The sequence below is a fragment of the Muscardinus avellanarius genome, assembly GCF_963383645.1.
Source record: "Muscardinus avellanarius genome assembly, chromosome: 15".
Lineage (NCBI taxonomy): Eukaryota > Metazoa > Chordata > Mammalia > Rodentia > Gliridae > Muscardinus > Muscardinus avellanarius.
Window position 1 is genome coordinate 19,515,036 of NC_137801.1, and position 13,122 is coordinate 19,528,157.

The following is a 13,122-nucleotide window of genomic DNA, read 5'->3' on the forward strand; positions in this document are numbered from 1 at the left end:
TCCTAAAGAAGTCTCTGTGCTGTGATTACTCACCTGCACAGTGTGACAGTGTGGGTGAACGGGAGGCCAACTGTGCGTGTGCGTGTGTGTGTGTATGTGTGTTACTAGGGACTGAACCTAGGGGCAGTCTATCTCCAAGCTAAACCCCCAGCCCTTTTATTTTTTGTTTTGAAATAGCATCTTGCTAAGGTGCAGAGGCTGGCCTCAACCCCGCGATCCTCTTGTCGCAGCCTCACAAGTACTGGGATTACAGGCTGAGCCCGGCTCCAGTTGTTTAGTGATGAAAGCTGGCACCAGCGGTTACACGGGCCACAGCTCCGTGAGCTGCCCTGTTGATTTGGGGCGACACAGAGCAGGCATAATCCCCACCTGCCTGACTCCTGCCTTCCACCGTGAGAACAGAGCAGCCTTGGCATGATTCTAGCATGAGGAAGGCCTTGGGCAAACTTAGGCCCACAGAAGCTTTGGCTTGGCATTCTGTAGGCCCAGAAGCCTTTTAAAAGAAAATCCCGTAAGAAATCACGTACCAACCGCAAGTCATAAAAATTTTTTTTGATCATCATCCAGATGAAAACTCCTATTCTAAAACTGCTGTGGCGTCTGCTAAGAAGCCGGCGCGGCCTGGGCAGGGCCTGGTGATGGCGTGATGCTGCTGGGGACAGGCAAGGATCCAGGGCCGCAGCGGCTGGGGTGACAGCGGCCTTTCTTCACAAGGTGGATGCTGTCTGGCAATCAGTATGGAAGAGCTGCTTAGAGGTCGCATGATAGGAACATTTTCTATGTCAAAGCTCCAATTAGTACAGCAGCGGCAGCTAACAAAAGGAGTAACAGTGAGAGTGAAGGCTAGGGCCAAGTCATGGATGCTCCACCGCGCTGGGCGAGGCCGGCCCTGGCGCCAAGCCGAGGACACCATGGCACCGGGGCACCTCTGCGTGAAACTCAGTTTTATAATCCATAGTTTAAAATATTACTATTTAGAAATTTGGAGCCCAAGCAGAAATTACAGAGATTTTTCCCTGCTCTGGGCTCAAGGTGCCCCACCCCGCAGCCCTCAAAGGACCCACCTTGTGTCTGGTCCCCAGGCCCAGCCGCCGCCTGGGGGAGGGCGGAGGTGGCTGTGCCTGGTGCAGGGATGTGAGAAGAGGACTTGGTGGGAGACGTGGGGAAGGGAAGGGGAGGCAGAGAACTGTGCGGAGGGCTGTGCGGAGCCAGCCTCTGCCACCTGCCTCTGGGCGGCCTTTCCCTCCGGGCTCGGCGTGCAGTCTGCAGCCACTGGTCTGGAGCCTGATTCCTCCTGCCAGGGCACAGTGCTCCCCACTGCACAGTACCCCTCTCCTGGGCAGGGGAAAGGCCTCAGCTCCAGGAGGAGCACGACGAGCGGCAGTCCCTGAGCCCAGAAAGGAGGCGGCCATGGCTATCCCTCCCTAGCGCTGGCTTGTGTCTCCCCCTGGTGGTCAGACCTAAAAGGGCCCTCAGCTCCGAATTGGCACCTGTCCCCACCGCCCAGCCTGGCACTGGCTGGTTAGAACAATGCTAAACGGCAGCGCCGGCCACAGCAGCTCTCGGGCATGGACGTTGTCTGCTTGTTTTTTTTCTCTTTCGGTTTTTGGTTCCTCCTTTGATGGTGAATTAAAAAAAGAAGAAGAAAAAGGAAAAAAAGAACAAAAAAGCAGAGAGGTTCTGCTGTCCTGCCCCCTCCTTGCAGGGAGCTTGTGGGTTCCCAGTGAAGTGCCTACGGGCGCGAGGACAAGGACGGGCAAGCCACGCGGCTCGCCCATCCCTCACATGCCGGCCATCGCGTGCGAGCCTCCGAGGGCAACAGGCACCTCATCACTGATGTGCAGAGGGCACCGCGCGGGGAGGAGCAGGGAGGCTTTGCGAAGGGGCCGTCGTGTGGGCTCTTTACCTCCGGGGAGTCGTGGCTGCTCTGCTCCTCTCCTTGCTTCCTACTTGATGTTCTTCAGGAGGGCCGTGCGGGCATTCACCACCGCCTTGAAGGCATCCTCGCTGCCGGGCGCCACGCACTTGTCGGGGTGCAGCAGCACCGCCAGCTTCCGGTAGGCCTTGTTGACCTCCTCCCTAGGGAAAGCAGCCAAGCTCTGAGAAACGGGTCAGCCTGGCCCTGTTCAGCTGCAGGGGACGCCTACTATCTCTTGTAAGCGATCCCAAGTACGGATGGCCTTTCTCAAAGGTGGCACTAAAAGGTTAAAAACAAATGACAGGTAGCAGAGCAGTAGGAAAAAATACAATGCAACTGGGTATAAAAGTGTGAAGGAGGCAATAAAAGAATGACCAGGTGAACTCAGACAGCACTGGGCACCGAGCCCGAGCCGACGAGGAGGCCCTGGAGGAGAAACCTCGGGAAGAGGGGAGCTTGGGATTACACAGGTGCGGCCTGGAGGCCAGGAGCCGAGCACACCCGCTGTGCTGCCAGGGGCCACTCCGGGAACACCTGGGTCCAATCAGGAATAAGAGCAGTTGGTGTTTGATGGCAAACCGGTGCTGGAAAAGCTGTTTCTCAAAAGTGGAAACAGCAAGCCAGGCGTGGCGGTGCATGCTTGTAATCCCCGCGCTTGGGAGGCGGAGACAGGAGGATCGCGCAGGTTTGAAGCCAGCCGCACTGGCTTAAGAGACCCTGTTTCCAAATAAAAATATAAAATAGGTCTGGGAGTGTAGCCCGGAGGTAGAAGGCCCCTGGTTTCCACCCCCAGTACCACCAAAAAAAAAAAGGTGGAAACAGTGAGGAGGTCGTTCGTTACAGGAGCCTCAGCACCAGGACGGGAACGGGAGTTTACACTAAGACGTTTGTGGAAGTGAAAGCGAACACAAAGAGCGTGGGTGAAGCAAGAACGGGCACGAGCAGAGGCTGAACCCCAGGTGAAGACAGTCGGCTGAGGCGAGGCCCAGGTCCTGAGGGAGGGCAGGACTGGCGCAATCCTCAGACCAAAAAGACACCCATGAGCTTCGTGCTGTAAACGCGGGAGGTCGCCTGAAGGAAGGCCTTCTCAGGACCAGGCATCCGCCTATGCTTAGCTCCTTCCCTTCTGGACGTGAAGATGTGCTGAGACCAAAGCGGAGAACCACTGCCTCCTAAAGCTTCTAATGCTGACAAGGCGATTCCCGTGTGTGTGTGTGTGTGTGTGTGTGTGTGTGTGTGTGTGTGTGTGTGTGTGTGTACGCGCGCGCGCGTGCTTACATGCTTGTGTGTACGTTTCTTTTTGGTACTAGGGATTGAACCCAGGAGTGTTCTACCTCCAAGCTACAATGCCAGACCTTTTTATATTTTAAATAGGGAGCTGACCATGGTGGCACATGTCTGAATCTCAATACTAAGGGGGCCAAGACAGGGGAGTTGTGGGTTTGAGGACAGTCTCTGCCATGTAGTAAGACTCTTAGCAACCCTGCAAGACTCTGTTTCAAAATAAAAAAGGGCTGGGGGTATAGTTCAGAGGCAGAATGCCCCAAGTTCAAGCTCTAGTGCCACCAAAAAAAAAGAAGAAAAAGGAAAGAGGAGGAGGAGGGGGGGGGAGGAGGAGAAAAGGGGCAGGGAGAGGGAGGGAGGGAGAGGGCACTGCTATTGCTGAGGCTGGCCTTGAACCTGTGGCTCTCGTGTCTCCGAGTGCTGGCACCAGAGGTGTGCACCATCACACCCAGCTTTGACAATTTCAAGCCAGTGTTCTGTGGTGGGATTCCAGGTGAACAGGAGAAGCATGAGGGGGGGCTACAAGGGAAGCAGGACCCTTCTAAGTCGCCACCTGTGTAGGCGCGGCAGCCACACTGAGTCATAAGCGATGAAGAGTGATGATATTTCTTTTCTTCCTGAATAATTCTTTTGGCTAAAATAGAACAATAGTTCTTCATTCACAGGTGAAGAACCAGCAGGGTTTTGAAAAGACAGGGAGACAGTGTTCCAGGGTCAGGAGCCAAGGCTCCCACTGACACAAGGGGGCCTCGAACATGCTCAATCTCACCGAATCCCTGAAGATGAAATTTTCAGACAAGTTGATTGCTATCATTCCTTCTTCCTCTAAAATTATATGATTTAAGAATTCTCCTTGGTAAGTTTCCCTGGTCCTATTTTTTATTCTTCATTTTGAAACAGGGTCTCACCGAGTTGCAGAGGACCTCATTAATTAGCTGAGGCCGTCCTCAAAACCGCGATCCCTTGTCTCAGCCTCCCGAATGCTGGGATTACAAGCGGCCACCATAACCAGCTTGGCTCCAAGGGTCTTGCTTAACATATGAGAATGGAGGATACTAGTTCATAAACTGTTTACACAGACACACAGTATCGCCTTCCCAGGCAACTGTCTTTTGCTGTTTCTTTGGTATTCAGTTAATTCAGTGATGCCGAGTCATTGTATTGTATAATCTATTTCTACACGTGTGTGTGTGTGTGTGTGTGTGTGTGTGTGTGTGTGTGAGAGAGAGAGAGAGAGAGAGAGACAGACAGACAGACAGACAGACAGACAGACAATGGGGATTGAACTCAGGAGTGGTCTACTCTGAGCCACACCCCTGGCCCTACTCTATTCTTTATTTTGCAGTAGAGTCTTGCTAAGTTATGGCCAGCTGGCCGGACTCTGCTATCCCCCTGTCCCAGCATTTCAAGTACTGGGAATGCAGGTGTGTGCCACTCTGCCTGGCCTATTTCCAAACATCTTAATGTTCTTAGCCAATCAGGAGAGAGATCACACCTGTAATTTTGGCGACTGAATCTCTCTGACAGAATTCAGCACTACACATCTGAGAGCTCTGCTTACCTTGAGGCCCCAGGTTTGACTCCCAGCATATCCCAACTATCTTTACTATTTCGAATTCGGCGGATGGTGTCTGCTTGTTCTTTGGTGAAACTAGCACTGCTATTTGTGGCAGGACGTTTGCCGCCGTTTTCGCATAAGTCAACTATGGATACATAAAAGGTCTGCAAGAAAACACATCCCAGAGGAGAACTGATTTGGTGAAAACAGGAATTCCTCTCGAGCATCAGCTTAATGACTTAACATATGCCAATAACTCTTAAGAGTCATGAACAAGGCAAGTAAGTGCTTTGGAGAATTGTTCCCTTTTACACTACTTAAATATACATAAAAGGTATAAGTAACAAAATTAAAATTACTAATAATCCTAACTACAGAAACTACACTTGAGGTTAAAAAGCAATAGATGAAGACTGCAGAAATATTCAAATAGGAAGCATGAGACTATGTCTGCTAACCCTTCAAGTTCTCCTCCTTGGGGTAGCCTTGTTAACACTTTTGAGTAATCGTCAGAAAAATTAGCTACCAGTCTACCATCACATGCACACACTCATGCTGTACACACATGTTCATAAACGAGATCAGATCAGACACAGTGCTTAACGGCTAGCATGTCTCCTTATAAAAATACATATTGGCTGGGTATGGTGGTGCAAGCCTATAATCTCAGTACCTGGGAAGCTGAGACAGGAGGATTGCAGGTTCAAAGCCAGGCTCAGCAATTCAGTGAGGCTCCTATCAACTTCAAGAGACCTTTTTCCAAATAAAAGAGGGCTGGAGATACAGCATGGAGGTAGAATGCCCCTGGGTTCAATCTCCGGCACTACAATAAATAACAACTTGGAATTTTTCTATAGCTCATTTAGAGACTGTGTGTGTGTGTGTGTGTGTGATACACATCCAAGCCCTGTTGTACTTTTTGGTTGGAAATAGGGTCTCGCTAGGTTGGTGAGAGTCTCACTACTTGCTGAGGCTGTCCTAGAACCTGTGATCCTCCTGCCTCAGCCTCTCAAGGACTGGGATTGCAGGTGTGTACCACCACACCTGGCTCCAGGGGCATTCTGCCTCTGAGCTATACCCCAGTCCCCTTTTATTTGGAAACAGGGTCTTGCTAAGTAGCTGAGGCTGGCCTTGAGCCTGAGATACCCCGGCCTCCACGGACTGGGATTAGGGGCGGGTTCCACCACGCTCGGATTCATCTTGGTTCTTTTTAAATACTCTTCAGTATTTTATTGTGGCTATGACATAACTAATTTCACTAACTCCCTACTCTTGGTCAAGTTGGTGTCCCCAGGCCTTCAGCTACCACAAATAGTACTTTACTAAATATTTTTTAATATCTATAACTCTGTACACTTGTGGAGATGAGATATTGCTTTAGGATAAATTACTAAAAGTAGAACTGTTGAACAAGAGGCATTTCCTTTTTTTTTTTTTTGCAGATGGAACTGAGGATGGAACCCAGAGGCATTGTACCTCCAGCTACACCCCCCTGCCCTATTTTTTTTACTTTTTGAAACAGAGTCTCACTGAGTTGCAAAGGGCCTCACTAAGTAGCTGAGGCTGTCCTTGAACTGTGATCCTCTGGTCTCCACCTCCGGAACGCTGGGATTACAAGTGTGCGCCATGCCCACATTTTAACTTCTGAGCGTGACAGTGGTGTCACAGTCTACAAACAAGGCTGTAGCAGTGTGTGTTCCCATCGCTGTGTGTGGGAGGCCCGTCTGCCCACGCCCTCATTGGCACTGGACATTGTCTTTATTTTTGACACTCTGGTGGGAATCATACAGCTTCAGTTTGCATTTATTTAGTTATTGGTGAAAGTGAGTATCTTTTCATATGCTTATGGCTGTCCTTTCTGCAAACATCACAGCCTTTGCCTACTTTTATGCTTTTTTTTTTGTGTGTGATACTGAGGATTGAAGCCAGAGGCTTTCTATCTCTAAGCTATACCCCAGCCCTATTTTACTTCTATTTTGAAACAGGGCCTAACAGTCTCACTACTTGTGGAGGCTGTCAGTAAACCTGTGATCTTCTTGTCTCAGCCTCCCAAGTACTTTTACAGGTATGTGCACCACACCTGGCATGCCCAGCTAATTCTTTTAAACATAGGAATTCATCCATTAGTTCTACCCGAAATTTATCTAAATGAATAAAAGCTACCTACAAGGGTTCACACTTCACAGATGTTCACTAGTGGTTTGCATCAATAACATTTTCTTCTAGTCAACAGGTTGACCTGAAATACAAATATATCTTAAGGGACCTGGGCGTGATGGTGCACACTTGTAATCCCAGCATTCGGGAGGCTAAAACAGGAGGATCGCGGTTGGCAGACAGCCTACTTAGGCCCTTTACAACTCAGTGAGACCCTGTTTCTAAATAAAGAATAAAAAAATAGGACTGGGGGTGTAGTTCGGAGGTAGAATGTCCCTGGGTTCCATTCCAAGTACCGCAAAATCAATCAATAAATCAATCAATCTTAATTTATAAGTTACAGAAGAAAATCTGGGGTGTGCTAAAGAGAATACTAGAAGTAAAATCAAAGGCCTATTTATTTTTTATTATTTATTTTTTTTTGTGTGTGTGTGGTACTAAGGATGAAACCCAGGGGCATTTTACCTCTGAGCTACACCCCCAGCCCCATTTTTTATTCTTTTATTTTGAGAAAGGGTCTCACTGAGTTGCAAAGAGCTTCACTAATTAGCAAGGCTGTCCACGAACCCGGATCCTCCTGTCTCAGCCTCCCAAATGCTGGGATTACAAGAGTGCACCACCACGCCTGGCTCCAAAAGGCCTGTTTAAATTCCATGTCTGAGTTCCAGCCGTGAGAGAGTAATGGGTCTGGACTAGACCTCCTGCCAAAACACTAGCAAACTCAACACCTATCGAAGGTGGTTGCTTGCAGGTAACGCACAACAGCAAGCACAACACTGTCACCCAGGCGTGAGCCCCACAGTGCCGTAGCTCTCTACCAGGAGGCCATCTCCTGGCCAGGTCACTGAGAGGAGGGGACAGAGAGCTTGAGGTGCTGCGATGGCTAGACTGCAGAGCAGGGCTCACAGAGGAGGGAGCTGTGCAGCTTGCCCACGTGGGGGTCCCCAGGAGTGTGCGGCTGAGGGCAGGCTATGCCACACAGAGGAAGATCACTGAGGTTTACCCAACAACAGCTGCTCTGGGCGTGAGGACAAAGCCATACACTAGAGTCCAGTGGTGCTAGTGAAGAGCTGCCCTGGGTACACTCCAGGGCCTCCAGAAGGAGAGGCCGCCCTAACCCCGCATGACCATCCCTAGCCCCTAGCCGAGGCACCACAGAAAGAGGTGCCTTGGGAGAGACTCGTCCTAACAAAACCTAAAGCAAGAGCTGACAAGCCCTGCAAGAGAAACAGAAGTGAGAGGGGTTTGGGAAACACTCTGAGCTCCCTTCAGATCCTTGCTATGAAAGAAAAAACAACAACAAACAGACAAGCCTGTACACATTCATTGTAATTTGCCAATGACTGAAACTGCTTCCTGAAAAAGGACTAAACAGTCTTCTAAGGAAAACTAAAAACACCTAGGATCTGTATAATGCATTATCCACAGGTCTGGTGCTCTAATAGGAAAAAAACTAGTCAATAGAAACCAAACCCAAGACAGTACAAATGCTGGACTTAGCAGACAGAGACTTTAAAAGAGCAATCATAAATATTTAAAAGAGGAAAGGGGCCTGGCGTGGTGGTGCATCCTGTCACCCCAGTACCTGGGAGGCTGATCCAGAGGATCACAGGCTTGAGCACAGCCTCAGCAACTTGGTGAGGTTCTCATCAACTAGGCAAAATCCTGTTTCCAAATAAAAAATAAAACAGGGCTGGATATGTAGTCTGAAGGGAGAACGCCCCTGGGTTCATCCCCCAATAACACACGCACACACACACACACACACACGTAAGGGGGAAAATATTTTCAAATAATTAAAGGAAAATATACTTGTAAAAAGTGAACAGATGGAGTATCTCAAGGGAACGGAGAACTATACAAAAGAACAAAATGCTTGTTTTCTAGAACTTAAAAGAACAGCACTGAAAAATTCACTCAATGGGGTCAACAGACAATTGTCAGTGAACTTTAAATCAACAGAAACTGCACAATCTATATAATGGGGGGATAAACACAGCCTCAGGGCCTGTGGGGGGAAAATCAAATGGTGTAATACACACGTGACTGGACATGAAAGGAAAAGAGAATGGGGCAAGAAGAAAAAAACTGAAGGAGTCATGGTAAAAAACCAAAGATAAACAAACCAAAAACCTTCCCAAATTATGAAAAACCTATGTACCAATCTCAGAAACTATAAGAAATCCCAAACAGGGTAAATATGAAGAGAACTATACTCTCGCGCATCCCAGGCCAACTGCTAAAAACCAAGAGGAACTCTGGAAGACGCCAGAGAGGGGAAGCCCAGCGTGTACAGAGGGATACAGTGGGGACGGGCGCTCACATCTCAGGAGACACAGTGGGGCCAGAGGGAGCCAGGCCACACCTCCCAAGTCCTGGAAGATACTTCAACTATGCCGATGCCGACTCTGCGGACTTGACTGCTACACAGGGGAGATGTTTAACAGTTATCATACTGTGCTCCATAAATAATGTATAATTAATGGAACAGGACAGAAGAAACTTCACCTCCAACAGTTACTCCTTATCCCCCATAGACAAGTCACTTTACCACCCTTCAATGTTCTCATTTATAAAATGAGAATACACATCTCATATGAAGCATGAAGTGTCTCCAGAACTGTAAAATACCACTCAAGGCCAAGTATCACTACTGCACACTTGCAGATACAAACGCACACGCCTATGTGTGAACAGAACAGAGAGCGTGGCAAACCGACACCAACCTGACCCTGAAACAGAAGCGACTGACGCCCAGTGCGCCTGTCGGCCAAAGATGAAACCTGTCCTCTAGTGGGAGGGGTGACACCTTGTGAGAAGAAAATTCAGCACAAAGATCAAACACGATCCCACTCAACAATTAAGGGCAACTCTCGGTCTAGCTACATTACTTGAGACACTACAAATATTCATAAGAAGGAAAACACATTATTCATACCGCTGCTTCTAAATGTATCTATTATTAAGAGTTGACTTCATAATTATTATTTTTTATTTTTTTATTTATTTTTATTTTTTGGTGGTACTGGGGTTCCTGGAAGCCCTTCTACCTCCGGGCTATACTCCCAGACCTATTTTATATTTTTATTTAGAAACAGGGTCTCCTAAGCCAGCACACGCGGCTGACTTCAAACCTGCGCGATCCTCCTGTCTCTGCCTCCCAAGCACGCGCCACCACGCCCGGCTTAACTTATTATTTTGAAGAGTGGCCTTCTTTTAAAATGATTCAAGATTAGTAGGACTTAGAAAGTGACCGTCTATTGGGGTTGCCAATGAGCACATCCCTCTCTGGCCTTGACATGCTGTCTTGAGTGATGGACTCTGCCGTGAGTCCACACGCTCAAGAGCCGGTCCACGCTCATGGTGACAAGGCAGTGTTGTTACAGCGAAGCTTCCATCCCATTCTGCACACAAATGTAACACCCTTAACCAAAAGTCGTTTTTTTCCCCTCTGTGTGTGCACATGCGTGCGCACATGCTTGTGGGGCTGGGTATGGAACTGAACTGAAACCTGGGGGCATTTTACCTCTGAGCTGCACCCTCGGCCTTATTTCCATTTTTAAGAGGCTCCCTAAGTTGTGGAGGACCTCACTAAGTTGCTGAGGCTGGCCTTGAACCTGCAATCCTCCTGTCTGAACCTCCCAAGTACTGAGATTACAAGCATGTGCCACCACGCCCATCTCAAAGGTAGCTTTGAAGAAAATCTCTGTCTCGCCTAAGTAATACAATAAGTTGTTAAACTTGGTGATCATCAGAATCTGAGAGAGGTTTTTCAAAATATAGATATTTGGTTTCACTGCATTAAGCTTCCAGCAGGTCTGGGCTCCAGAAATCTCTCTCTCTCTTTTTTTATTTTTGGTGGTACTGGGGTTCCTGAAAACCCTTCTACCTCTGGGTTACACTCCCAGACCTATTTTATATATTTTTAAATTTGGAAACAGGGTCTCACCACGCCTGGCTTCCAGAAATCTCTATTTTGAAGATTTTCCCCTAGGTAACTCTGATGACCCACCAAGTCATCACTATAATAGCAGACAGATCACTCATACACTCTCTCACACCAGCTTCTTTGAAAATAAAGTTTATTCTAAGGAGACGGTCCCATTACTCTTTTGCTTCTTATGATTTAAATAAAAACTGGCACAGCTGGCCTTGATACAAACCCTCAAATGACCAAATGCCAGGTTACCTGGAACATCTCATTGATTCCTTCTCCAGTTTGTGCAGAAGTTTCAAAGTACAGGAACCCTTTGCTTTCAGCCCAAAGACGGCCTTCACTCTCATCTACGCAGCGGTGCTTGGTACAGTCGATCTGAGATAGAAAGTTGAGTAGAGAGAAAAGTCCAACCTTGTCCCACAAGAAGAGACCCAGGGAGGTCTTTACTAAGGTAAAAACTATTTTTATGAGCCCCAGCACTCGTGCATAAAATTATCAGAACAAAGCCAGGCACGGTGGCACATGCCTGTCATCCCAGTACTTGGGAGGCTGAGACAGGAAGGTTGGAGGTTTGAGGCCAGACTTAGAAACTTAGTAACTAAGTAAGTCCCCCCCAGCAACCTAGTAAGGCCTGTTTCAAAATAAAAAATAAAAAAGGCTGGGGATGAATCTCAAAGGTAGAATGCTATTGGGGGGTTCAATCCCAGTACTTCAGAAAACACCAACAATCAACAAGGACAAAAGGGGGCCAAACAAAACAACCCCAACCCCCCAAACTTCAAGCTGACGATAGGCTGACTTTCAGCAGCACGTTCCACTTTCTCCCTGGGGAAGGCCCCGCCCAGCACCTGGGTAAGAGTTGCGTCATCCAGCCTGCACCGGGCCTGCCTCCCACAGTCCTCAGCTCACTCACAAGTGCCCCCTCCCCGCATGGCAGTGTTATTATTAGCCCTATCACTCCGGCCCAGTCACCAACATCTTCCCAGGTGGGACACCGGGAAAAAGGAAGAGGATCAAAGTCCTGATATATGGGGTGGGGTTTTCGTTGTGTTTTATTTTTGTCTTAGAGACATGTTTTGAAAGGTTGTTCACTCCTGTACTAAAGCAGAACTTTTGGTGGGGTGCAGTGGTGCACACCTGTAATCCCAGCTACTGGGAAGCTCAAGTAGGAGGATCACAAATTCAAAACCAGCCTGGGTACCTTAGCAAGACCTCTTCTCAAAGTAAAATACAAAGCCAGGTCTGGTGGTGCATGCCTGTGATCTAGTACTTGAAGGGTTAAGACAGGATTGCGGGGTTTAAGACCAGCACTACCAACTTAGGGGGGCAGAAACTTAGCAAGACCCCATTTCAAAATAAAGAATAAAAGAGGGCTGGGAATATAGTTAGCACAGAAGTAGCCTGTCCCCGAGTTCAAATAAAAATTTTTTTCTTTTTGTTTTAAAACAAAACCCACAGCTGCACTGTTCCCCTAGAAAGTAAAATATACCAATCCCCAGTGAGTGACCTTGTTGGCACACACTACAAATATGATATTGTCCATGCTTCCGTGAGGCCCAAGCTCCTGCTTCATCTCTGCCAGCCACGCATCCAGGGCGTCAAAGGAGTCTTTCTGCCCGACGTCGTAGACCAGTATTACGCCCTGTGTGTCCTTGTAAAACTCATTACGGACCTGGGGGCAGAAGAGCAGATACACAGGAGGTAGGTTTTGTGATTTGATATGCATGCGTCGCAGGCATTAACTTGGCCAAGTGTGACCTTTCATGTACGCAGAGGAGTTGCTGGCATCTCAGTATTTACTGGTTGGTAGAGGACTTTTTATAAAATCAAAGTAACATATTAAAAAAGTCTACTACCAAAGAAGGACGTAGAGTAGAACACAAAGGCCCCTGCCCACCCCCTCCGCCCTAGTTCCCTGCCCAGGAGCAATCGCTCTGTTGGTAGACCTTGGAAGAACACTCGTCACCTAAAGTCTTAGGAAGGTGAGGGACAATGAAAGAGACCTGAAAGCGAAACAGACACCAGTCAGCACGGGGCGTGGCCCAGGGAGGAGGTGGCTGTCGGGGCCCTTTCGGCTAGACCGGGATGGGGCGGTGGCTCAAGATGGCACCTAGGCATGTTGCCAAGTCACGAGGCTGGCGGTGCCCTGAGCCTGCGCAGTGAGCCCTATCAGGCGCCCTACGGATGATCAGTGACGCAGCGCCTCGTGCTACCACCAGCCCGCCTATGAGAGGGTTAGAAATGTGCGTGCCCTAGCTGTGGGAAGCT

At 48.6% G+C, this 13,122-nt stretch overlaps 1 protein-coding gene across 1 annotated transcript in view; it reads right to left on the bottom strand.

The window, feature by feature from the left end:
• Positions 1–1,946: 1,946 nt before the first annotated feature.
• The window catches only part of DNAJC27 (DnaJ heat shock protein family (Hsp40) member C27), a gene marked incomplete at both ends in the record, with an annotated part of 31,831 nt that continues 20,655 nt past the window's right edge, over positions 1,947–13,122 (bottom strand). The window contains 4 exons of the mRNA XM_080711105.1: positions 1,947–2,079; positions 4,764–4,924; positions 11,107–11,229; positions 12,362–12,526. Coding sequence (XP_080567231.1) covers positions 1,947–2,079; positions 4,764–4,924; positions 11,107–11,229; positions 12,362–12,526 — 582 coding nt within the window. The remainder of the gene's footprint in view (positions 2,080–4,763; positions 4,925–11,106; positions 11,230–12,361; positions 12,527–13,122) is intronic.